This window comes from Barbus barbus (assembly GCF_936440315.1).
Source record: "Barbus barbus genome assembly, chromosome: 10".
In the NCBI taxonomy this organism is placed as follows: domain Eukaryota; kingdom Metazoa; phylum Chordata; class Actinopteri; order Cypriniformes; family Cyprinidae; genus Barbus; species Barbus barbus.
Genome location: NC_136738.1, coordinates 2930727 through 2958332, shown reverse-complemented (window position 1 = coordinate 2958332; position 27606 = coordinate 2930727). Strand labels below are relative to the sequence as shown.

The 27606-nt window shown below is 38.5% G+C and overlaps 1 protein-coding gene across 4 annotated transcripts in view; it reads left to right on the top strand.

The window, feature by feature from the left end:
• Positions 1-27606, top strand: part of pard3bb (par-3 family cell polarity regulator beta b) — a 286069-nt gene that overhangs the window by 109919 nt on the left and 148544 nt on the right. For all 4 annotated transcript variants that reach the window (XM_079427536.1, XM_079427538.1, XM_079427535.1 and 1 more), the window contains exons 8-13: positions 1519-1644; positions 2636-3033; positions 6237-6376; positions 6495-6623; positions 22068-22253; positions 27143-27313. In XM_079427536.1, the coding sequence (XP_079283662.1) occupies positions 1519-1644; positions 2636-3033; positions 6237-6376; positions 6495-6623; positions 22068-22253; positions 27143-27313 (1150 nt within the window). The remainder of the gene's footprint in view (positions 1-1518; positions 1645-2635; positions 3034-6236; positions 6377-6494; positions 6624-22067; positions 22254-27142; positions 27314-27606) is intronic.

The following is a 27606-nucleotide window of genomic DNA, read 5'->3' as shown; positions in this document are numbered from 1 at the left end:
ATACTGGCATACGCTACTGTTCAAAAGTTTGGGGTCATTATTATTAATAATTAATTAATTTTCACCATGGATGCATTAAATTAATCAAAATGACAGTAAATACATTGATAATGTTACAAAATATTTATATATATTTCAAATAAATGCTTTTTGATTTTTTTTTTTTTCAAAAAGAATCTTGGAAAATCCAAAAAGAATTCGTCAAAGAATCCTGGAAAAACTTTTCCACAAAAATATTAGTTTTCAACATTGATAATAATAAGAAATGTTTCTTGAGCAGCAAATCGGCGTGTTAGACTGATTTCTGAAGGATCACGTGATGCTGAAAACTGCAGTAATGATGATGAAAATCTGGCTTTACATCACCGGAATAAATTATATTGAAAAAATATATATATTCAAACAGTTATAGCTATTTTACAATATAAATTCTGTATTTGATCAAATAAATGCATCCTTGGTGAGCATAACATACTTATTTCAAAAGCATTTTGACAATCTTGCCATCCCCAAACTTTGAACGGTTATCTATGAATGAATTTAAAGTAAGGCCACATAGTATAGCAGTTGAAGCTGATCTGTGCTGTAGCTGTGGACATGTGCATGTTTTTAGTGATGTGTAGAATCATAAACAGGCCGGTTATTGTGGCTCTTGCTGTGAGCTGGCTGTCAGCAGCTGAAGACGAATATACTCAGCCTCTTTCATATATTTACTGAAAACCCAACCTTTATCCCTCCAGTCAAATATCACCTCTCTGAGGAAACCATTTCAGTCCTGTGTGTCTCCCCAAACGTCCATCTGAATTTCTGCAAAGATATCTTCCATAATTTGTCCAAGCCTCTACAGCACTGCAGACAGTGCTGCGGCCCACTGTAATGTATGAATGTGTTATTCCGGGTGAATGAGATCGTGTGCAGCGCCTGCGAGTGAAGACTGAGGGATTAATACTCATCTGCCGTTCATGCTCCTGCTTTGAGTTTCTCCAGCCTGATAGCCTTTATCACTCCCAGCCATAGCGCTTCTGTCTTGTGTTTTGCCAAGCAACTGTGTATGTGGGAAAGGGCAAAACTTGAAGCATCAGTAAAGTAGTGATGAGGTTTTATAGATGTAATTAAATGGGTGAAAAAAAGAAAAAGCAAAATAAATCTTACATTTATACAAGTGTGTGAAGCACTCTCCGTTCAACAATGACATCAACATATAAAGCATTAGAGGGGGCGATGTATCAAACAGATCTGGAACGCAAATTTATCCTGGACTAAAACAAAGCCAAATGCATACACAGTAGGAGACTTTTCCTCATGTCACAAGTTCTCTACATTACATTGGTGTGGACAGTGTTGATGTTATTACTTGAATTAGTAGCTTTTTGTAATTACTGTGTAATTACTGTGTAATTATGGTGTTTATCATGTGCTGTTGTTCTATTATAATACAATAGCGCAGCCTGTCATGGCCAGTTGCTGGCTGGTGCTGTGCTCTATTTTGTTGGTAATTTATGGTTTGCTCTCTCTCAGGGCTTTAGGTCTGCACATTCGAGGCGTGGAAGAGAACAGTCGCTCCAAAAGGCAAGGCATCTTTCAGGACGAAGAGTGTATCGTTAAAATTAATGATACTGAATTAATGGACAAATCCTTTTCACAGTGAGTCTTTCTTTTTCACCTTCTAGTCTCCCTTCTGTGTCTCCACCTCCTGATATTTTTTCCTTCCTGTCTTGATGCTTAGTTTTAGCCCTAACTTTTCATGTCATGCTAGTGAAAACAAGCATGGTGTCCATTGTTGTTCTCTATTTATGGCTATCAACTCTGGACTGGTCTCAAAAGCAGAAAAAACACTCAACCCACAGCGACAGAGCCCATCCAGCAGTCATGGTCATTTACTGTGCTGTGTTTGGTGTGTGTAGCAGATCATCTCCTCTTACACTGCATTACTGCACGCTGTCAAGCTGATTAGAGATCTGCTACCTGGCCCAAAGCGGTCAGGATCTGACAAACCATCAGGTTTTGGGACATTTTTTAACGTATGATATTAGATTTGCATCAGTTACGATCATAGTATGATGAGAACCCAAATTAACAAGATATATTCTACATACACTCTTCATTAGATGGCTGCTATTAGAGCAGAAGTTGTCGGATGCTAAAGTTCATAGGAATATACAATTGTTCCTCATAGGCTTGCTTTAGATTGTGGTTAATACAAGTTCGGTCTGAAGACCTTGCCATACCTGTTAGAACATTACCCAGTTCTTCCATGGTCATCATGTACATTATGCATATATATCTCCGCTAAGGAGAATTAATATTATCCAGTAGAAGGTCACATTACTCTTATTATGCTCAGGATGGATGGATGGATGGTTTTTAAATTAAATTAGTCATGCAAAAATGAAGGAGGTGGATTGCTTTGTCATTTGTAATGCGTAGGGCTCATTAGTCATAACCCCAATTATGCTGTCAGAATCAATGTCAAAGTGAGTTTTATCTAAAGCAAGACTATTCAATATATTACAATTTCCACCTTTTTTAGTTTCCAGGTTCATTTGTTTCATCAAACAACAAAAAATGATTGTCTCTTAATTGCTTTTTCTATTTCCTGTGTTCCTTATCTCTTCCTCCCTCTGTCTTTTACCAGAGCACAGGAAATATTCCGACAAGCCATGCGTTCATCTGTCGTTCGTTTAGAAGTTGTTCCAGTTTTTAATAAAGAACGCTTTGAGAAGAGTGTAATCGGCCACCTCTTCAACTCGGAAAACCCTGACGCATCAACACGGACCAAAGACCCTCCACCGCTGAAGGTGAAGCCCATCTTGAGGCCTGTGGAGTCCACCTCAGGATGGCAAGCTGAGTTTCAGGAGTCCAGCAGCAGTCTAGAGGGTCGCTCTCTGGGATCCCCGTTACCCCTCAGTCTGTCACCCACTCCCAGAAGCAAAAGTGCTGACAGTCCCCTTCTGAAAAACAGCCTGGGACCATCACCTCTACAAAACCACAACAAAAAGAGTGGAAAGAGGCTCACAATCGATCTTAAGAAAGGTAAAAACTAGGATTGATGCACTGTAAAAAAGGAATTGTGGGGAAAGTTTCAACATAACATGATGTATTCAGATTTTTAGGATCTCTCAAGTATGGTCTTGATTGTCCTAAGTAACAATACTTTGATTTGTCAATTTAAATCAGTTTGTTTACTAAATGCAAAATAATACAATAAATTGGTATAACATTTTGGTAGTCATATACATTTTGTAGGACAAATAATATGTGACATGAACTATGCTATCTTTGTTTCTTTAGGTGCAATCACCTTACAAAGCAAAGATATCTGGGATATAGTCTTAGAAGGTTATACATAGACCTCAAGACTTGACACAGACCTCAATGACGGTGACAATCAACAAGTGTAAAAAAAAAAAAAAAAAGACTTGTTAACATGACAACACAACAAATAATTAACAGTAATGACAAAACAACAACAAAAGTAAAAAAAAAAAGGGTTTTGTTATTTTATTTTTATCTTATCTAAAATCGTATTTAGATTCTTTAACCTCTTGGGTGTCCTTGGAACCCAAAGCATTTAAGTATGCTTGCATAGTAGAGCCCGACCGATATGGGTTTTTGGGGGCTGACCATTATTAAGGAGTAAAAAAAGAGTCTGATATCGATATATATCGGCCGGTATTGATTGTGTATATTATAGAACAGTAACAGCCAAAAGTTTGGACACACTTCCCATTTTTGACTGGTACTGTATGTAGATTAAAGTATATACATAAACAGAATATATATACATGAACACATACATAAATACAAGACAAATTCTGTTAAATTCCGCGTTATACAGTTAATTCCATTTTTATGACTGGATTACGCGATTCCATCCTCGTTTTCTGCATCGTGGAAATCATAGGGCAATGTAGCAAACGAGTATGATACGCTTATTGTGAGAGAAAAAGATGGGGAGATTGTTTATTTACTTTATAGGATTGAGTCTCACCATATCTGCGGCATATACGCCGAGGCAGATATATCTGCGACAGGCTCATATTAACCGATAAAATCGGCAAAACGATAAATCGGTTGGGCTCTATTGCATAGTGCATTAAAACTCTCATTTTAAAAGAGCTAAGAAATTCCTGCAAGATCTTTTAAATGAATGTATTTCTTTTTAAAATGATTCTCTCCCTCACTCTAACATTGGTCAACTTTGTAGTCGGTGGTTTTGGCAGTCTAACTGAATGAATGCAGCTATAATTTCAGGCTGCAAAGTCTATTAAGTTCTTATTGATTCGGCCATTAATGATGATATAAATTCATAGCTGGAACAAAAAAGTGCTGACCGTAAAACGATTGAGCTAAATGACGAGCATAAAATGCCGTCTGAACGCTCCAGCTGTGCTAATTTTTTCCACAGACTGGCTTCAATTTGTATTGTCCTCTGTAGTCTGATGCAGGGTGTGTTAAAGAACAACCACTGGCCCTCAGGCGGTCTAGTCTTTAGTTTCTTCTCCCCCACGCGCTGTCCATCATTTATCCCTGAGCTCAAGGACAGAACTGGAAATATCCACCCTAAAGACGTGCCTCGTGTCACACAGGGGGCTATAGCCTGTTCTCTAATCTACCTATCAGTCACCGGGACAGCATCAAGACTGCCGTAAGAAACAATATATGCACAGGTCAAGGCGGCAGCTCGGTTTAAATGGACCACCACCTGTGCTAGACAGCAGTCTCCTCCTTTAATATCCTCCTTTTATCTGGGCTGAAAGAAAAAACTAATGATTTCTAGTTATTTTTTTAACCCATTAGAGTTTTTTTTGGAACACTTGGATCTAAAAAGTGTAAATGTCAGCTCCCGGACGTCATCCTGATATGGCTAATGATATTTCTGTTGTGGGTCAGGCTTGTGTAGACTTTACATTTTTAATAAAAACCTTTAGATTTTTAGCATTATCTCTTCCTCTCGCTTTCTCTGTTTACTTTAACCAGCTGTCTCTGATTTTGTCTTTCATATTCATGCACTCTGTATCTCTTTTTGTCTGTCCTTTTCGCTCTGATTCTTTGAAATGTGCTCATATGTGAAATTAAACTTCAGTTTCTGAAGCCATGCGGCTCTAATCTCAGTCTCGCACAAGGATGGCCTTTATCAGCCCGACTGTCCCTGACAGGACTCAGACAGGCCCACCCCTATGTACAGTATAGAGTATATGAGGAGTTTTATAGAGACAGTCTAATATCTCTCTTCTGTTGTTTCCCATAATATTTTTGAAGTTTGAGGCATTACAGATTTTAGATCTTTGTCGAGATCGCCAAATAATGTTTTGCAGCACTTTGTTTTAAAAACTGAATGATTGATCCTTTTGGAATATTAACAGATAAGAAAAAGGGAAACCTCATAACACACATATGTCACCAAAGTATCTATTTGATGTGTATGCAGACTACTAATATAAAAATATTTTAGTCCGTTTTAAGTAAATACTGTCAAATAGATGTTCATTTAATTAATGCATTTTATTCGCTAAGATTTAATACACCTGCAGCATTCAAGAGTTTGAGGCTGGTAATATTTTTTTATGTTTTTGAAAGAAGTCTGATTCACACCAAGGATGCATTTATTTAATTAAAACACAGATAAAACAGTAATATTGTGAAATATTATTGCAATTTGAATAACTGTTTAATATTTTAATATATTTTGACATGTAATTTATTCTTGTGATGCAAAACTGAATTTTCAGCAGCCATTAGACTCCAGTCTTCAGTGTCACATGAACATTCAGAAATCATTTTAATATACCGATTTGCTGCTTAAGAAACATTTCTTAGTCTTTTCAAGGTTTAATATTTTTGTGGAAACCTTGATGCAATTTTTTCAGGATCTATTTGTAACAGTACAGTTGTTTTACTGCCACCTTTGATCAATTGAATCAATCCTTGCTGAATAAAAGTTTCAAAAAACAATCTTACTGACCTCAAACATTGGACATCCGATATTTTATTTATTGAATTGAATTTTTTTTAACGATATTGCATGTTATGAGGTGTTTATACACCCATAGGACACTTAAAATACAACTTTCTAAATGACGGCCTCTTTTACAGACAAATTGCTGATATTTTTACAGCGTGCTGACTGGGAAGAGAATAGGCTTCACACATGAATTACTGCAGTATTGCTGACAAATTAGGTTTAGGTTGTCCATCAATCACTTTAATCCCGATCCTTCTCAATCTCCACATAGGTCCCGAAGGTCTGGGCTTCACTGTTGTTACCAGAGATTCTTCTGTGCACGGGCCTGGTCCCATCCTCGTCAAAAACATCCTACCCAGAGGAGCTGCTGTCAAAGATGGCCGTCTGCAGTCAGGTGACAGGATCGTAGAAGTGAGTCTCTTTCTGGAGTAACATGGAGTATTTCTAGAATAGTCAAATCATTCTCATTTCACATTAGTGTGAAGGTGCATATGAAATCCATTGAAACTGAGTGCATGTGTGTGTTCAGGTGAACGGTGTGGACATCACTGGCCGTTCTCAGGAGGAACTTGTGGCCATGTTACGCAGTACGAAGCAGGGAGACAGTGTGTGTCTGGTTGTGGCCAGACAGGAAGACATGTTCCTTCCACGTGAGCTGGTAAGAGTCTTCTCTGTCTAATTACAATGCACCTAATTCAGTCATCAGTCCACCATGTCTTATATATTTACCTCCTCCTATCTGCTGCTAATAAACCTTTCTTAAAGTCTCTTCTTCTCTTGGTGTTCCCTCATTTCATTCCAAACCTGTAAGATTTTAGTTCACAAATGAACACATTTTTAACAGATCTTATTGTGTCAAGCAAGTTTAGTTGCACTTCAGTGTTTACCATATTTGATGTATGTGTGTTGATCGATGTTGAATTCAAATGAAAGCCAGAATGAATTCTGTTCATCGTATAAAACAGTCATGTCTCTTCATAAGACTTGGATTAAAACGTTTCATATGGGTTACTTTTTGGATGTGTTTATATTTTTGAAGCTTGAAAATTGTGGTCTTTCAGTGGATGGACAAAAATGATGAGTGAAAATTTAAAAATCTTGATTTGGGTTCCAAAGATGAACAAAAGTCTTGTGAATTTGGAACAACATGAGAGCGAGTAAACGATGACAGAATTTTAGTTTTTGGGTGAACTGTCCCTTTAAGTGTTCATTCAAGAGCACAATGCATCATCTTTACAGGGTCATACCTGTTGCCCTTCAGTTACCATCTCATATAACTAATCACCAAATCAAACCACCCCACATAGCTTTAAAACAATGACTGCACAGAAGACTGTAAGGTCTGTATATGGCAGGGTTTCTTCAGCAGGGCACTTCCCGTGCTTCAGACCAACAGGAAGTGTAATGGCATGTTATTTGGGTCATCTGCAGTGATATCATGTGTCCCAGTGGAATGCCTCTGCACTGTCATGTCTCTCCCCAATGCCCAACGGGCCTCTGTTTGCTGTCTTAGCCGTGGAAGGTCATAGTCACTCTGTAGTTCCTCAAGCCTTGAGGACGAGAAGTCCTGAGCTTCCTGCCTGTCTCAACCCCTGTGGGACGTGTAAGTACGCTAGCTTTTGTCTGTTAGGATGTTCAGACGTCTTCACCTGTCACTCTTTCTCCCCTCAACTTTCCCTCCCTTTGTTTTTGTCCGTTTGATATCTTTCCTGATGAACCTGGCGACCCACACACCCAGCCGCCGGAGCGCTGGCCTCTCCGCACACACCCTTCTGCCCACCTTGTAGTCTGGCTTCCTGCTCTCATCCCTGCTTGTTGATTCAGCGCTGGGCAGGAAGTAGCGCAGGAGGTCGGGGCGCTCCTACAGGAAGTGCTGGAGCATGTGGGGCTGTGTGAAGTCGGGGACTACGACTGTGCAGCTGTGTGTTGGCTCTTCCTGTATCTCCCTCAGCGTATATGCCCGTTGCTCTGCAGTCATCCAAAATCTGCCCCAATCAGCGCTTTCTGTAAATAACCAAACGCTGAGAACCGCGCTCACTTGACTGTTACTATAGCAATGCCACTCAAACTTTGGCCCCTCGCAGGAAATGAGCTGCAGGCTCTATTGTCAACATCTTTCATGTATTTATTTGGATAAATTCACAGCAGCGTGAGAGGAATTTAAGACACAATACTTGGCGTCCAGCAAACTATTACCTTTTTGTTTTTGGACTTGCATGCAATATGCAGCAAAATTAAAAAAATAAAGAAGCCACAGTATTTAATATAAATTAATTTTTAATTTTTAGTAATGCCAGGCACAAATATAACTGTGTCCACAATTTTCAGTGCTAATTCGTCACTGTGCCATCTTTAGTAAAACCTATCAGTGCTATTTTAATGCCAAAAGATGGTTTGCACTGGTGCAAGCTGTTAGTAATACTGGCACTAACTGTCCAGATCTGTAACACATTTGAAGTCTTTTTAATTTTTCAATAATGTGTATACTAACAAGTTTATCACAAGTAATTTGAAAAGTAAAGGAAAAATTCAAATAAAAACAATTCAAACCTTTTTAGTAGGGCTGAGTGAAATGGCAAAATTTTTCTCAGAACATTTGACCAATTCACGATTTTTTAAATATTTTTTTTTAATATTAAAAAAATAATATTAAACTAGTCAACTTGAAAATGTAACTACAACATGATTCAAATTCGAAATTACTGGAGGCATAACATCAGTAGACTATTATTAAGTATAAATGTGCTGTAAAGACAATGAACATCAGCTTTCAGCCTGATGCAAACATGAAATATCAGACATACAGTAGCAGTTCTTTTCAGGTTTGTATTTGATTGCGCTGCTTTTCCTTTGTTTTTTTCTATGTAAACATGGATTTATTTGACTGTTGTGCTCACGTCTCTTCTAAAAGAAGTTCAACCTCCCATCTTCTTGCATTTTTTCCTATTCCACTGCCTGCGTCGCATCTTTGTCAACACAAAAGCACATTCTGTGTGAATGGCACCTAGCGTTATATTCTACTTATGGCCCTGTTAATCACGTGCGCCATCATGCGCGTGGATCTTTTTTTTCCCTTTTTACTGTTATCATTGGCATATTGTCAACATGTCTAATTCTAACATTTGATAATATTTCTATGCAAAATTGGGATTCCTCAATGGCAAAACATTAAATTTGAATTAATCAATAAAATCTGAAAAATTGCCCAGCCCTACTTTTTTTTTTTTAATGTCAGTCCAAATGTTATTTATTACTTTTTGGGCATATTTCACTCAGTGCGAGTGCTTTCCTATCCATGTTTGCTAATAAATGGTGTATCACCCGCATTTCCCAAAGAAATTTCCACATTTCCCTTTGTGTTGTGGTAAATGATGAGAATAAATGTCTATTTTCTCCATATTAAGGCCAATTCACACTTGTTCACACATTGTTCTAGTAAATTCTCAGGTGAATTAGGCCTGTCGCTGTTCAATTACGACTCTCATGCATACTGTGTTGAACGCGCCTTCAATGCATTGTTGCCACTGATTAGGTCTGAAGCATGACTGCGACTCATTACCCACAAACCACTAGTTCTGCTTGTGCACAGGAGATTAAAACCCTTCAGTGGATTAAAATAAATGTGTAAAATTACAAAAATTGTGGACATTATGCGCAGTTACAGTAATGATTTCATTTGGTTAGCGAGCAATAGCTGGATTTTGCTGAAGACACGCATTGAGCTTTGAATATCTAAACTGTTTGCTTGACTCAGAGACTGATGGATTGACGTCTGTGTGTGTGACTGGACTGTCTGGACTGAGATACGGTAGTCAGGGAGATTAATGTATGGGAAGAATAGCTCACAGACAGTGAAAGATGACTGTAGATACATTTTAAGAGCAAAAGCTGAAAGAGTGAGTGATTGAAATGTAAAAAACGGGCCAAGGAGATAGAAATGCTGATAGAGGAGTGACGGATGATGAGACAAAGAGAAAAAAAGGCAAGGAAAGGGCCGAGAGTAGAAAAAGATGGTGACAGAAGGTAGAGAAAGCTGTCATTGTCAGTCTTAGAAACAAAGCTGCAAAGAGAGGAATAAGAGATTGATATGTGCAGAAACAATGCAAAATGCAAAACTAAAAAAATGTAAGGTTTGTAAAAGAAATTGTTGAGCATAACACAATTCTATGTTTATTAGCAAATACTGGCAGCTGCTAATGCAAGCTGAATTTTTGATTCTTTTTTTTTTTTTTAAATGTTGTTTTCATCAAATTATGTAATCATGGAAATTAATATAAAAATATATTACCATTAAAAGGTTTGGATTGGTAAAACATTTTTTTAATGGGTTTTTGAAATAAGATTCTTAGTGTCATCAAAGCTGCATTAATTTGATCAAAATATATATTTAAAGCGTTAGTTCTCTCCAAAATGAAAATTCTGTCATTAATTACTCACCCTTATGTCGTTCCAAACCCGTAAGACCTTCGTTCATCTTCAGAACACAAATTAAGATATTTTTGATGAAATCGGAGAGCTATCTGACCCTCCATAGACAGCAACGCAACTGAAATGTTCCTAGGTCCAGAAACGTAGTAAATACATCGGTAAAACAGTCCATGTGACATCAGTGGCTCATCTTCAGTTTGGCAACGCTACGAGAATACTTTTTTTGCGCAAAGAAAAGAAAAATGACAATTTACTCAACCATTCTTCTCCCCCGAGTTACGTCTACCGCAATTTTGGAGAGTACCCAAGAATGTATTTGAGGGGGGGGAAGCGCACGCATGAACGAAAGCTGCGTAATAAACGGTGTTTACACTTAGGGGAAAGCGTGCGTATGCGTTGTGATACTCTCTAAAATGGCAGATGATGTTACTCGGGGGAGAAGAATGGTCGAGTAAATTGTTATATTTGTTTTCTTTGCGCAAAAAATTTATTCTCGTAGCATCGCAAAACTGAAGTTGAGCCACTGATGTAATTAATGACATAATTTTCATTTTGGGGTGAACTAACCCAATGTTGAAAACCGTTGTGCTGCTTAATGTTTGATGAATAGAAAGTTCAAAAGAACATGTTTATTTGAAATACAAATCTTTTGTAACATTATAAATGTATTTACTGTCCATTTTGATCAATTTAATGCATCCTTGCTGAATACATTTCTTTCAAAGCTTTCAAACAGTACTGTCTATTTTCATTTTATTGGCTACCCTGCTCTCTAGATATCCACATCGGCCAATGGAAAATCAGTCTAGCACTAGTCGTATCAGTCTACAGATAAAGGACAGGCTTCAGACAGTCGGAAGGTAGAAGAGTTTGATATGTGAATGGATGGACAGAAGGAAGTCTCCTGATAGAGATGAAGACTTACTGTGCCGTGATGTCTCACTGAAGACACATGCGGCGGTAGTTTGGCCCATGTGAAGAGGGGAAAGGAGAATCGGCAGGTGGGTTTGACGCTCTAGTACCGGACGTATTTCTACCTGCCAGGTGAGCCGTTGCTCAAAGACTCTTACAACCTTTTGTCGCTTTTCAAAAGCCACACACCGAGGACCTCACGCACCCCTTACACAGTCAGCCCTAATCTCTCTCCAATAGCACGGCCGCCCAGTGGGGGATATAGAGCTCTGTCTGCTGCTCCAGCAGGATGAAATAGTAATAGTGGTATTAGATATGATTCCATGAACAAAGGAGAAAGAATGAGGACTCATTTCCTGTTCGGTTTGTAGTATTTTTGCACGACAGATACAGATTAAAAATGGAGTGTGGAGCTTGTGACAAAAGACCCTCACGTCCCTTCAAGCAGGCGGCTTTGTGTACTTCAAAACAGCCTGCTAACAATGGGACCAGGCTGGGTAATAAGGGCCCTGACAAAGCCTTATCTCTCCCAGAACTCCAGCTGTGAAGACGAGCAGTTAGCGTGTGCGATAATGCTGTTGTGACAGCGTTCCCCTCTCTGGCTCGTCCTACACAAACCGAGGAAGTCGAACCCAGCCGGGACGCTGGCCTCTGCGCTACTTAATCTCATATCCAGACCTCCTTGTTATTACCTGCATTACTTCCTCAATAAACCTTTGATGTTGGTGTCACCGCCCCTCTCAAATCTCTTGGCCCACAGGGCCTGGTTTCCAGTCTCGGCCTCTTTACGAGTAAATAAAGCCGCTTCCTGAGCGACAAGGTTACGAACGTCAATCCAGACCCCTTAGTCTTTTACTGCGTCCTCGTCTCAATGCTTTGCTTTCATCTTCACTTAAACAGAATCCATTTACTCATGGACAAACTTTACTCTTAGCCTTTCTGCCTTCCATCGTAGCGATCGTCGAGACCTCTCTTTGTTTAAGAGGTTACGTGAGTGTCTGTGCTTTTACCCCTGTGTTGACTTTAATGATGCTGCGGTCTGCAAGGTGAATGGTCCTTTCCATATGAATGCGTGGGGTAAAAAGTGCACTTTAGCATGTGTGTCGTAAGCCTAGAGGTTTATCGTACGCTGCATGAGTCTCGTAACCGCACGCGTGGCTCTTGGAGACATCATATTAAAACGGGAAGTGTATTCGGCTCCTAGTGAAGAGGTAATTGGGCCTGATGAAAGGCACTGGGTATTTGTTGATGCACAAACCTGATTATGATCAGCGTATGTGCTCCATTTGGTGAAATTAAGTCCATACTGATGGCTTTTTCTAGTAAAAGCCAGAGAGTGATTGCCAAATGGTGCATATGCACTACTACTATGTTAAATGTTTAGCATATAATCACAATGTTTTTTGTGGGCGATCAATTTCAGCATGAAATTGAATACATGAATTTCATTTTAAATATTGTTTCCTTTAATTCATTGCTTAATTCATTGAATTTATTTCACATTCACAAATGTATCAAGTATGAGAGTGATGGTTTCTCAAAAATTACAATTTCTATAGTTTTCCTATTTTTTTTATTGTTTGAATGGGATTATCTTGTTAAGCCAGCAGTTGTAATCGGTCTGTCTGTCTGTCTATGTGTGTGTTTATTCATGTGGAAAATATGCCTATCATAGATAAATTATTCATAATCAGTTTCCTTGTTTATTTAATGAATGTTCAATTTGTATTTATTTATTTTGTCAAGAAAGCTGTATCATCCAGCCCTGTCCACTACTAGCAGATCCGTCAATCAGAAGGATGTTGACAGTGGAGCAGAATTAGGGATAAACGAGAGGGAAGGCTGTGAATGTGAGCGATTTTGAGATGTGCTGTGGGTGATGGTGGGTATGAGCGTAATGGTGGAATGACTCTATCCCACACCTTCCTCTACCATCTGCTGCTCTCTCTTAATGCATGTACAGGATGTACTACAAAGACATGTCACCATCACACACACACTTTTCTGTTCGATTCACCACCTGCTCACTGCTGAAAGGTGGTAGAGTGCTTTCCAAATGAAAGAATCATTTTAATGCATGCTGGAGATATAGAGCACAATGACATGAGCTCTCTCCTGCAAGATTACCCCCCCCCCCATCAGAAGCGGGCTTTTGATCCACACCCAATAAAAGCATCCATGGGCCCGATTCATGTGCTTTTGACACAGGATTTGATTATCAGCGCCAGCGAATCGGCATTACAGAGAACCTGCTTAGCTCTATACAAAAGCCCAACCAAGCTTTTACCGTGCTTTCACTGCAGTTTGTGGTTTGGACATGAGTTCGTTTGATTGATGTGAAAGAGGTTTTCTAAACTCAGGTGCTCTTGTAATAATGATCTAGAGTGCGGAGAACTATGGTTTTCACTTGGCATTATCAGCTCATCTTAAATCACGTGAACCCATCTGATGACAGAATTTGCATCTTTGCATGCTCCACCCTTATTTTGCTTGTCTCTGAATAAATTGCCTTTGCAGAGCAGCTTGCATTTTTCACAACTCTCCGAATATATCTACAAGCACATGTACTGTTTAGTGAGTAAAGTTCTTGTGAGAAATCCAGTGGGACAAAAACATGAACAGATCAGTGCAGCTGGCATCACAATTTACAGTTTTCTTTTTAAATCATAGTATTTCATATCTTGTCTAGTCTTTCATATCTATTTTTGGTCATGTCACATTTCTTTATTTTATTTAATATTTTATTTAAAAAAAAATTATTTTAGTTGATAATGTTTGGCAAAGTTAAACCAAATATTTAAATATTAATTTATAAGTATAATCAGCATTCAACAAAAGCATATGAATACTATCCCTGCCGAGATCCTTATCTCTTGAAATAGCATTATGAGTTCACTGTTGTAACACAATATTGTGAATTCTTTGTTTTAGTTTTTCATTTGCAATGCACATTGGCTTGCTCTGGCATCACTATGACCTCACCGGCTCAGGACGAGCAGATACCCATCTGGCCGTATGTCTCGTTGAATTCATGTCTGACCAGTGCAGCTTGCAGACACTCCTTCGCATTAAATCCTCCTTTTCCCTGAAGATCCCTAGCATGCCGGCCGGCCGGTCTGTTTATCCAGGCTTTTGCAGTGCTTACAGACCTGCTGCAGCTAATACCAGCCCAGCTGCACTCACTTATGTAGTTGGATTGTGTTTTGCATAATATCTAATACTGTGTCAATTATAAAGAGACAGTAATAAGACTCAGGGTAATACGATATTTCTTATTTTTCTGGTTTGTGTGTGAATGACTTCTTGCTGGTGGTTAATGAAATTAGTCTCAGCTGAATGTACATCTTTGTCGGATAGGAACGGAAATGCCTTCAGGCAAAGAAGACCACTGGAATTTTATTGCGCCGTGATACAGATGAATTTGTTGTTTGTGTGGGGAAAGTACACAATTTTCTCTTTTTTTAATGTTTAATAAAGCAATGTATAATTCCTTATGTGCCATAATGCATTACGGAGATGAGATCATCCAGTATAAATGTTGGGTAAAAATAATGCAGTAAGCTGTAGGAAAGGTTGTTTTGAGAGTACAGACCAAAGAGAGAGATATTATATATTATTTATTTTAATTTTTTTAAACAGACCCAAAATATTTTTAGATGGCAAGGTGTGCTGAATTGACCATATCCGGGAACATTAGAATAAGCCTCCTTTCTCTCTCGGAGTAGTAAAATATCATGACCCGTAGTGCACTTGGCTTTTTGTCCACATGCTGTTTATTGTCCACATTCCCTATTTTATTCACCTGAGGGGGTGCGCACATTGAGTGTGTGTAAATGTGCCTGTGGTGTTAAAAATTGTCTGTGAATTATGCAGTTCATTGATATGGCTCCCTTGTGATGGGTTTGGTACATAGGTGTCCAGTCACCAGACTTGTCTCTGACACAGGGCCCAAGTGAAGTCTCAAATTCCTTATGTTAATAGTTTATAGGGGCCAAGCACCAAAAGTGTGAAGGCACCTTTTGTATCCATTAGTAGTCTTCTTTTCCTCCCTCTGCTGCTGCTTTGGCACATAGATAGAGGACAGTCTCAACATTAACCATAGTGAGTTTGGAGTCTCTAACTCAAACCCTCTAGTGCCACCAACAGCTCAAAGTTGCGCTTATGTTTATGCTAATTGAGTTTGAACCATATGTTCTATTTCCTCAAATTCCTTCGCTCATGCCGAGTCAAATGCATACTTAAACAGAATGGGTCAAGATTTTTCACAATTTTGAACCTACTTGTCTTAGACAGTTTGTCTTATTACCATAATCATTTTTCAGGCCATGCTGAAGAAAAGTTATGGAATCCAAGTTGATTTGTCAAACTATTCTCGAATAACACTTTTGACAACAAGCATGCCAAAAAGGATGCGATGCTATATTTACGCAACATTTTAGCATATTCAAACCAAATATACATTAAATATACATACAACATAAACATGAAGATTTTTATTAACTAACATTAAAAAAGATGAATAAATGCTGTAAAATATATATTTTTTATTGTTAGTTTGTTAATGCATTAACTAATGTTATCAAATGAGACCTTATTGTAAAGTGTTACCCCTGAGGGTACCTGCACAGTTTCGGCACAGCGCCACCTAGTTGTCAGGAGATATGAAAGTAATAATAAGCATCATCATCATGATTGTTATTCTTATTAGTAGTAGTAGCAATAGTAGTATTTGTAGTAGTTGTAGTAGACCAATATATATCAACAGAGCTGAAATATTGCCAGATATTGACTATTTTTTAATTATCATTATCAGCATCGGCAGAATGTCAGCAACTGAGCGTCAGACCTCCTGTTCTCTATCATCATTACACTGTCTCTGTTTAACGGTTGTGTCTAATAAATGAATGAATAAATTAAGTTCTGTCTAATAAATTATTAGCATCAAAAAAGTCAGTATCATCCACTACTAGTTTAATCATTATTCACAACAAGCTCGCTGTCATTTCTAATCAGGTCAAATCTTGCTAACAAATCTTAGTCAAGTCTTAAGTACATTTTTAGTGATTTAAGTGCAACATGAATTATATCTTAATAATGTGTCACAGCTAGGCCCTCACCACTGTTTGAACAAAATGTTTACTTAGTGTTTTTTTTTACATTGCAAGAACATCAAGAGAATCAATTCAGCTCTTGTTTAACATCGCATCATTGATTGTCCAGGAGTGTCTCTCTCACTCCCTCTTTAACAGTCTCTCTTTGTTCCTTCCTGTTACCACACTCTGATAAAACGCCTGCTTTTTTGTCTTTTCAGTCTGTTCAACACTAAAGAAGCTAAAGTGACCATTAAAGCTCAGTGTGTGTTTGCTGCATTAACTGTCTCTCACATACTCCTTCTCTGGCCTTGAGTCTCGATTTCCTGAGACCCTATGGGCAAACCAAAGGCGGGAGTTTGAGCGGATCAATGACAGATAGACTAACAGTGAAGGACGATGGCTTTGCTACCACATTTCCTCTTCCTCATCCTTCCTTCCCCCTTCCATGGGTTAAATCAAGAGGAAGTGGATGGAACAAGTACCATGACCCTGAGGTTTCCTTGCACTAGATTCTCCTCATTTCAAGGAGGTATAAATGATGCATTTGGCATTGTTAGCACTGTTATGCCTTGCATAGATACACAAGTGTTGGAGTCTGTTACAAACTCTAGAGAGCTGCCTACCTAGACAGCATTTTAGGCTTCACCGATGCACTCCAGATGAGAATTCTTTTCCAAACTGATGTTTAAACAAAAAAGAAGCAGCTGACATATTGGGTTACACTTATTAGAGCAGTGTTTCCCAAGTGTTTCCTGTAATTAACACCAAATAAATGTTCCTGGTAGTTCGTATTATAAGGGGTAACATTTAGCATTATCATTAACATTGCTAGTGGGGGGTCATTATTCCTGAAATTAATTTTAATACTAAACTCATTTGGTACTGTGGGTGTAAAACTGACTTTCAGACTTTAATGAGACACCTGAGCTTGTTTGTCTTTCACAAGTTTTGACAGTTGTGGGGGCAGTCATGCAGAAACTTTCCACGAGAAAGATCTAACGGCAAATTTATTTGGAAACGAAAATCCAGAAGGGACGTTTAACAAAAGTGAGATTGAAATATCACCCAAGCTCGACAAGTGTGTGCTATCACCCACAAGCAAAACAAGCTGTCAGTTGCACAAGACCTATAAAGAGGCTGATGTAACAGCCAATGGCAAAAACCTCATTGTAAGATTAAGAGTTTTATTAATGCAGAATCCTACATTTCTATGCAGTTTGAGAAATATTGATTGTTATTGTGCTTGAATGCCATACCTGAATGTATTCTGTTGTCTTTCCAAGTACCACATGGTTGGGAAAACCTCTATTAAGGTTCAGTCACTCACTATTCTGGGAATTTTTGCATGCAAAATCAATTTATTTCAATAGAGATCCACACCATCTGGGAAAAGTGCAAAATATTTTCCCACACAGATTTTTCAACAAGTTCCAAGTTAATCACACGTTGACCAATAGAAAGCAACTTGGTTTGAAAGTGACTGTGTGAGCTGGGCTTCATCCATTGTTACACTATTAACAATAGAAATTGGAACTATTTGCCTGTGAAGGTTCAGCAGAATGTAGAATTTTTAGTTTAGGAACATGCTAACACCTGATACCTTGATATCAACTGTGAATGTTAGCTGAGTCTCTCCAGTGAGGAACAGTATTTGCATGGTGACTGTTTGGTGTTCAAATCGGTCGCTTCAGATCAAGGTTTTGGAACAGAGTTGGTGTGTGTTTGTGCATTTATTTTCCTTGATCTCAAAGCTAAGATAAACTGATGGAACGGTGTCTTGCTCTCACTCGGTCATTAGCAGCAGCAGTCGGCTCAGACTGATGAATAAGGGTATGCCAGTATTCCTGTGGCTCGCTGAGGACGACGACTGCTGAGTCTTGTAGCCCATTAAGGGGATTGATACATGGACATTCTCAGTAGGAAGTGATGAGGTTGGCTGACCCTACATGTTCACTGGTGTGAGGTGGGTGTAGCACGAGTGAGTGTTTCCAATTCATTCTGTATGGGAACGACAGGCTTGCTCAGGGGATTGTGGGATTGACAGTAGAGCATCAAAATCTGGCAAATGCTGAACTTGCATGCAGTGAAAAACAGCTGTTGGCAGCCAGAATCTGTGTAAGATGAAGGGAAGCTAAGGTTGTGATTATTTGAGTTTGTAGCAGATATTTGGGTCAATTACATAAGAGTGATGCCTGCGATTAAAGTGGTGTTATTTTAGTATCACTGAGATACTATTACAGTTTTTATTAATATTTTGAATTTGTTTCTATTTTATATTTTCTGCTTTCATTTTAATCTTAGGGTAATTTTAGGTTTTAGTAATTTTGTTGTGTGTGTGTTTTTTCAAATTTTAATTGCTTTTAATAGTCCTTTTGTGATAGTTTTTATTTTTAATTCAGTCTTAATTTTAGTTATTTAATCTATGAGGTTAAACTAAATAAAAATGAGAAATTGCCTTGGCAATTCTCTGAAATAAAGACAAAGAAAAATGTATTTAATGTAGCAGTACCAAGATTTATAAATGTTATAATGGTTTTGTATGGTTTTGAGGGGAAAAAAAGAAGATAAAAAAAATACAACTAGCTAACTAACACAATAAAAATGATAACATAATAAAAAAAATGTTTTTGCAAATAAACTCTTCAAATCTATAAACAGAATGAATTTAATGCATTTTAATAAATGAACTTTTTGCCTACCAGTGTGTGTTTTTTTTAAGTTGTACAGTGTACAACAGTGTAAAACATGTACAGTGTGAATATCTGACTACGTCTGGTTCATTGCATGTTACCACTTCCTGGATTGTCATTTCATTCGGTAACATTAGGCAGTTTTGATTTATATGCATTCTCAAAAATGACAGAAAATTCTGTCAATGGAAGGGAAAGATTTAATGGATTAAAAACAGTCATATCATTGACCTGCACATTGAATTGTCATCTTGTGTTGTAGAACGATGTCAATGGAAGTGATCAGATGATCGGCAAGGAAATGCCTTTCGATTTTGCAACACATTCCCACAATCCTCCCATGTCTGCATTTTCAGAACTGTTGTGGTCAAAAACAACCAATTCCTTGGCTATGGCTTGGTAATTCCTTGATGCAGATATCTGTTCCAAACCACCGCTATGGTTTGGCACAAGTTTCTTTTGAAAGACACATGTATCTGTTTTGAAACCCTTGCATGCTTCCTGCAAAATCCCCAATGAGTATCAGAAAAATATTACTCCCCAGGTGGGAAAGTTATACATCACGTGCAATTGACAGTTTTCCGCAGAAGGTCTTTTTGTGGTGTGTTTGTTTGTGGGGGTGGCCTTACAAAGCTTTGTTTTACTGTAGCCATTGTAAAGCACTCACTCATAAAGACCGCAGAGGTCCGATGGCATCCCGATTCCCTGGAGAACCTCCCTGCTTCCTCTTCCTGTCTCCACCAAACACACATACGGTGTCTCTGTCTCCCTGGAGCACCATAATTCTGAGAGCCCTGTCTGTTGACTCTCAAACAATAGAGACAGAAGCCTAAATGTGTTTGTGAGTGACTGACAGAGCGAACGAGAGGTTATGAGAGACGGCGTGATTTCCTGAACGAACAGCTGCGAATCTGCTCATCTTTAAGCCCTCAGAATGTCATTCGCTGCTGTACCTATAGATGACGGTGATCCATCTGCTCCGCCTGATGACATCATATGTCTTGTTCATCATTAAGACGCTTTCCACGGCAGAGGAACAGATGTTGAGTATGCAGATTAGACAACGCAAGCCTAAGACATATAGATGGTGCTTATTCAAACACTTATGCCCTTTGTCAGAATTGCAGTTTGAATGACTTTGCTTGTCATAATGATTAAAACAATAAAGCTTATTGGAAAAAGGCTTGTGCTGGAGACATATGTCTCACACAGGGGTACACGCTGACTGATAAACCCTTTCTAGCCGGGGAAAATGGCTGAAGGAAATGCGATGTGGCATTTTGATTCAGAGTGGGGTCCTGGCAGGGGGCTCGGCTGTGAAATATCACGACTGTTAGCGTACAGGAGCGCTGCTAGCTGTACACACAGCAGGCTTTAGCCCTGTGATTTCCCCAGCTGATAGACTAGCTTTGTCTTCATTCAGAACCTCACACGGCTGGTTTCGCGGTCGTTCGTTTGGGTTTAGTTACTCAAACACATATGGTTGGTTAGTCAGATAAAGCTCGCATGTGTCTTCAGGTCATCTGAAAATGTGAAAATGGCTTTGTTACACGATTAAATAGGTTTTGGTTTTGCATGTTTGAACAGTTCTGACACGTACAAGTTGGTCACTCTGGCATTTGGAAGTTAGTTTGAGGGCATTTAGGCCATCTACTCAAGGTTAAATTCCTTAAACCCCTGCTTTTTCCTCTCTTGCCGATGACACACGGTCAGCAGTATTTTGCAGTCTTCACAGAAGTTGCTGAGTCGAGCGTGTGTTTGGGAGTGCATGACACTAATACTTTCAAAACCCACAATCCCACAGTAAACAGAGATAAACCGGGCCTTGCTGACCCACACATACTCCGTCTTAGCTGGCCTTCTCAACCCTGTTCATCCCTGTAATAATATTTCGTAATATTTACAGTTCTCACGGCTTCTGTCAGGTCTAGGCATTCTGTACACTACTGGTTGTGCATCACGTCTCTCATGTGGTGTCTGGTGGGACGAAGGACTTTTTTTTGCTTTTTATAGCATTTTATTATTTTATTTCTCCCCCCTGAATTCCATTTATAATGTTTGCCAAAATGTATTTCACATTTAGTTTTACAAAAACCATTTTCCATCCTCTCTCTGAATTAAACAGCCTGTTTTTGCTACTGTACCTTTAAGACTATTTGTTTACATTATATGTATTTACAGTGTTGGGGAATAACTCGTTATATGTAATGGAATTACGTAATTTAATTACAAAAGTATAACTGTAATCTGTTACAGTTACTGAGAAAATTACAGTTAATTATGAAAATGTTAAAGATTACAAAGGGGTTTACATCAGAATATTTTCACAAACATACAGATTTGATTGATTCTTTCCCAAATTGCATTGACTGCCCTAAAATATGAGACACCAATGTTCATCAGGATGCTCAGACAAAGACTAGGGATGTTTAACTTGTACCACACTTTGGTGTCCACATTTCTCTCTCATTATGTCTTTCTAGCAGACACTATGCCATTATATAGATCAAATACATACTACTTTTAGACCTTTTTAAACCCATTTTCTCCTTCATTTGCTCTCCTTCATTCTTCTCTGCAAAGAAAGCCTGTTCCCGTGGCGACATAAAAATAATTTTTACCACGCAGATATAATAATGTCATTTTCCCCCCCTCCCTTTTTATTAACATTCATTTTAAAACAAACTTGCTGAAGAGATGTACAGGTAATTTTATCATCATTATGGTGAGAGAACAGACAAAGAGAAAAAGGAAATGGGGAAAAGCGGGAGGGAGAATGCAGCGGGGAGCTGAGTATGTGGACTCCATAATGGAGAATGGATTATGTTTCTAAATGACCCCATTGCCATCACAGGCAGAAAAGAGGCATGAAAAGGTTGAGCTATTCTCTGCTAAAATACTGGGCTTTTTATGTTTGAATGGAATGACCTGTCTTCTTCCTCGTCTCATTCTCTTCCGTCATTGTTGTTTTCCCGTCAGAAAGAGGAGCAGGCCCGCTTGCTGCTGTCTGAGGAAGGGAAGGAGCAGCTGATGTTTGAGGTCCCTCTCAATGATTCGGGCTCTGCTGGGTTAGGGGTCAGTCTGAAGGGTAATAAGTCCCGAGAGACCGGCGAGGATCTAGGTATCTTCATCAAGTCCATCATCCACGGAGGAGCAGCTTTTAAGGTAACATATATCACATTTACATTTGTGTCTGTGTGTTTATACACACACGTTTATATAAATATATCTAATGATTTAAACTTTTTTGTCAAATAAAATATTGTCTGTGAAATAATCAATGAATGCACCACAACCTTCGTTTCAATAGGTAATATGTCAAAACATTCATGACACTTGTCAAACAAGAAACACATGTCATGTGTTAGCGGTCATAGCTCGTGAATTGTTCCTTTATAGTTACAACTTTCCACCATTACTATGGAAGCCCGTTTCCGCCACTGAATAAAAAAAAAAAAAAGAATCTCACTTTTTAATCTTTTTATCTCACAATTTTTTGTGAAAAAAAATACTTTTTTTTTTCTCAGAATTGCCTGATATAAACTCGCTATTCTGAGAACATATAATTTTTTTTCTCCTCAGAACTTTACTTTATAACTCACAATTGTGAGTTTAAATCTCACAATCCAGGGAAGAAAACGTCAATTGCGAGATGATAACTTCCAATTACCTTTTTTAATTTTTTATTCAGTGGCGGAAACATAGATAACAGCATAGATCCATAAAAAAACTTTACAGTTGCCCTAATTGAATTTCATTGCATACATAACCACCTGGTCCTGCACTGAGCATTTATTTTTTTTTAATTCAGCAAGGATCATTTAAATTGATCAGCAAAGACTTGTGTGTTGTTGCAAAAGATTTGTATTTAAAATAAATGCTCTTGTTTTTAACTTTCCAAAAATGCTGTTATTTTTTCCAACTTCCTTTTGGTTTATTAAGAAAAACTCAAGCAAGCAAATTCTGCTTGGCCATTGTCATCTTTGCCATTTTTAAATATTATTTAAAAAAAAAACATTAATTTTATTACAAACAGTATTACTGCTTTTATTGTGTTTTTGAACAAATAAATGCAGCCTTGGTGAGAATAAGAGACTTGTTTCATAAACATAAACATGAATGAATGATCTTACAGATCCTAAAATTTTGAACAGTAGTCTACTTTTTGTCTTCATTTTAAACACTATAATTATGGTTTAGTAAAAAGAAAGAAAAGAAAAAGAGAGCCATTTTTAAGTATAGTTTAAGTGTTCAAATCCTTTTTGGGGCCAACATCGCTTAAGAGGTCAGAGGACAACATCAGAAGAATGGCATCATTCATAAAATGAGAGCAGTACTAAGATGTGTTGATAAGTAAAATATGCTTTTCAAATGTTCTTGACTGAGACACTCATGAAGATCTATTAGACGTCCTCACAGTATTAAACATGGCTTCAGGGTTATGAGTCGAGACTGTAAAGAGGTCACAATCCCTGTTAGCTACTCTTGGCATGTGTTTTGGTTCCCTTGACCTCTGACCTCTGTCCCCTCTACTGAATAGGGTTTAATTTGACCTTAACAGACGGGATCAGGATTGTCAGCAGGGGTGCTGAGTGGACCCTTCTTGAGTATTTCTATAGGCTCATCTTTCTGTCTGTACTAACATGTTTTTCTCCAGCTGCACCTGTTCGTTTTCCAGTTTCACATTTGGTCACATGGTATTGACGACAGATTGGGTATTTGTGCCCATTTGGTTAAATAGCATTAATCTCGATTATATGGATTTTTGCAGGTGTTCAGATGTTTGGAAATCTGCACTTTGCGTTTTCCCCCCCTTCACCACAGTATAAGTGACATGATATCTATACATGAATGACTCAATGGGCTGCACAGATTTTATGTGAACCAGTCTCAGTAAAATTCTTCCAGCTGCTGCTTTGCTCAGCCAAGTGAAAATGTGCTTGTCAGACATGTGGATTTGTGTGTGTGCGTCTGCCCAAAGCATTCACATTCATGCGCGCGGGTGTGTGAAGTTTACTTGTGAAGATAAGGGTTTGATTTGCACCTGACTTGAAGCATCTCCTCGCTCTGCTTTGTCAGGCCTTTTGCTTGGAAAAGCAGCTTTTGGGTTTCGGAGGTTGTGTAGCAAGAAAAGAACTTCATAAATCTCTATCATTCTGAAGCTTCAGAGTCAGATCATCCCGTTGAGAGGAGCCACGGCAAGGTGATGCATGTGAGTTCTCATACTTGAGTCTCAGTACAGTGCAACTGTGGGTAACGCATTTCTAATTCCCCATCCAGTCCCCAGTGAGAGAGTTCAGAAACGGTAGACCTCTGCCTGTGTTAGCTTCAGCGCATTAATGCTAATTAAAAACTCTCCAAGCCCATGTTAATGAGTTGGAAGCGTCCCGAGTCTGTGGGTGGGATGCGTTTTCTCCCCAGAGCCGAAGTGGGAAGGCAAGAAGAGGGTAGGGTGAACGCCAGCATCTACTTGCAAAGTTATTGTTAGCTTGCACTTACAAAACTGAGGGAAATGCCATGTGGCAAAAGTTATATTATGTACCACAGCATTTTATCTTCTTGTACTTCCATTGATTTGACCTTGGGCTCATTTCAGCAGATAAACTGTTTTCCAATCTGGTTATTTTTTGGTTTCAGATGATGGTTTCAATGTTACACATTGACAAAAGCCTAAAATTTGTTAAAGTACAAAGTGAGGAGGCGAATGTTTTATGCAAAGTATGAACATGCGGTATAATAAGGTAGGAAGTTAAACAGTTCTTGCATATGTAGTGAACGGTTGTTGCATTTGATACTTTTTAAATAATTTTTACCTGCCTGAATTGCTTCTGGTCTGGCATGAAAACCAGTGTGATCTGAATCAATACCTCATTTCCAGCTCTTTATTTGCCACCATTAGTCTCATCTCCACTGTTTCTCAAAATAGCCATCAACTATTCTGTTAGAATATAAGCATGGTCCACTGGGATTTTACACAGGACTGCTTTATATACCCAGAATCACCATAGTCATAAAAGCAGAAGTATTCAGAATAGTGGTTGAGGATTTTTTTTTAATGGTCAGTCCCTAAATGATTACTTTTTGTTCTTCCATTTTCTAAAATGTCAAACCTCTACCATTGATGTTCACTAGAAATGCACCCTTGAGTAAAATAAGCAAGCAAAATAAACTATGGTTACATTTCCTGAAGGAAACAAGTTTGTATGGGCTCTGTATGTTAAGTAATTCGGGCTGAATTAATTGTAGAAGTTTAATACTTAAAGTCATTAGAGGTTTAGAACAAACCCCAAGCAGAATGCTTGAGGAGTCAATCAATACAGTACTGCCTCTATGAAATGATTATGTAAGTGGTGAAAGAATGTGAGACAGATGTACTCAATTGAAAACAGCACTGCAAACTGCAGACAGATTGTGTGATTTCACAGAATCAAGTTAGAAAATTAGATCATGGCTCTAATAAGGATCCCTAATCCTCTGTGACTCATGATGTCACGAGGACAGGACATTTTTTCACCCAAAGGCCTCGGTAATGAAAGAACATCTCCTTCGTTTATAGAGAGCAAGGGCATAGAGTGCATGCTGCCAGGGTTTGGAGAGTTTGTGGGTGTGTGTTCTTTCAGTAAACTGTGATTAACCATGTGGTACTCTGTTACCTCTATAGGGCACAACAGTTCCCTATAGAGAAATTATGATGACACCTACTGTAAAGATTTAAAGGCACTTATCTCCAGCTCCATGTTTTTTTATCGATGATATATCCTGGATATAAAATGTTATATTGTATGAGTCAGTGCTTTTTTTTTTTTTTATTGTACTGTCATTTTATTATTCATTTGTCATTTGCGATGTTTCATGGGATGAGATAAATGAGATAAACCAAAACCAAGAACTTCCAGAAGCAAGACCACTAAAAATTTGACATTTTGCTATATAGGAAGTAATATTAAGCCCTTCAACTATTATTCAACATTGTTTTCAGTGCACTTCATCATCTTTAGTTTGTACAGTTCGTTAATGATCAGCATATTTGTCTATATATCTGAGGCGTTTTGCAAGTTCTTGCATTAACCGTCATGTGACTCTGAGCTCTATCTCTCGCCTGGAGACAGAGGAAGCAGATCAGAGGCCTCTGCAGTGAAAACACTTAATTAATATTAATTGTAATGAACTTTAGGGCTTTTTGTATGCCATGTAATATGCATGTCTTATAATGTGCTTATACAGTACCAGAGAGGCAGAGCTGCTGGATTGTGGGAAATTTACTCCTTGACAGAATGCCCCTGCAGACTCAGCTGAGGATAATATGCCTGTGGAAAGCAGAGAGTTCTCGCAGAATATGAGGAAATACATTAGAGATTAGAGAAAGTAGGACATGGTCAAGGTCTTCTGCTAGATAAAAAGCCCCAAATCCAGATGTACATGGAGCTGGTCACGGTCCAGTGTAGTTAAAGAGGTAGTTCACCTAAAAATGTTGTGAACTCACCTTCTTGAATTACTTATTGATGTTGAAAAACTACATTGGGTCACACTTTATTTTAAGGCCCAATTCTCGCTATAAAAAAAACATTAACTATTAATTTTTCCTCAATAACCCCCTAATTTGCTGCTTAATAATAGTTAATGTAGTTGTTAAGTTTAGGTATTGGGTAGGATTAGGGATGTAGAATATGGTCATGCAGAGTATGTGCTTTATAAGTACTAATAAACAGACAATATGTTAATAATTTGCATTCTAATAAGCGACTAGTTAATAGTGAGAATTCGTTCTTATACTAAAGTGTTACCCTACATTGGAACCCATTGACTTTCATTGTACTGCCAACACAGTGCAGCATTTCTCAAATATCTCTTTTGGTGTTCAGCAGAAGGAAGAATGTCTTACAGGTTTAGAAAACCATGAGGGTGAGCTATCCTTTGAAACTTAGGGCTGGCAACTAAAAGATTGCTCATTTGCTTCACCAACGTGGAAGTCACTGAAAGAAATCAAAACTCAAACCATTGGTGATGGACTTGTGACACTAAATAGAGATTCTGATTATGTCTTTTTTGTTTAGGATGGGCGTCTACGTGTCAATGACCAGCTGATTGCTGTTAATGGTGAGACTCTTTTGGGGAAGTCCAACCATGAGGCCATGGAGACCCTGCGGAGATCCATGTCCATGGAGGGGAACCTGAGAGGAATGATCCAGTTGGTTGTTTTTCGTGCTCTAGCACCACCTACCCAAGTATGTACTTGCCTCTAGATCACGTTCATTTTGTCCTAGCACTCTTCTTTCTTCTTCTTCCTGCCTAAAAGCAGCTGGCTTACTGGTTTTGTATGTTCCTATCTGGTCCATGCTGGTTTAGGTGGTTGATCAGGTGTTGATTGATTCCCAGTTGTTAGAGGCAAGACTGACCTTGTAGAGCAGGGGTGTCAAACTCAGATCCTGGAGGGCCACTCTGTCCTGCAGAGTTTAGCTACAACCCTAATTAAACACACCTGATCCAGCTAATCAAGTTTTTAGGAGTGCTAGAAACT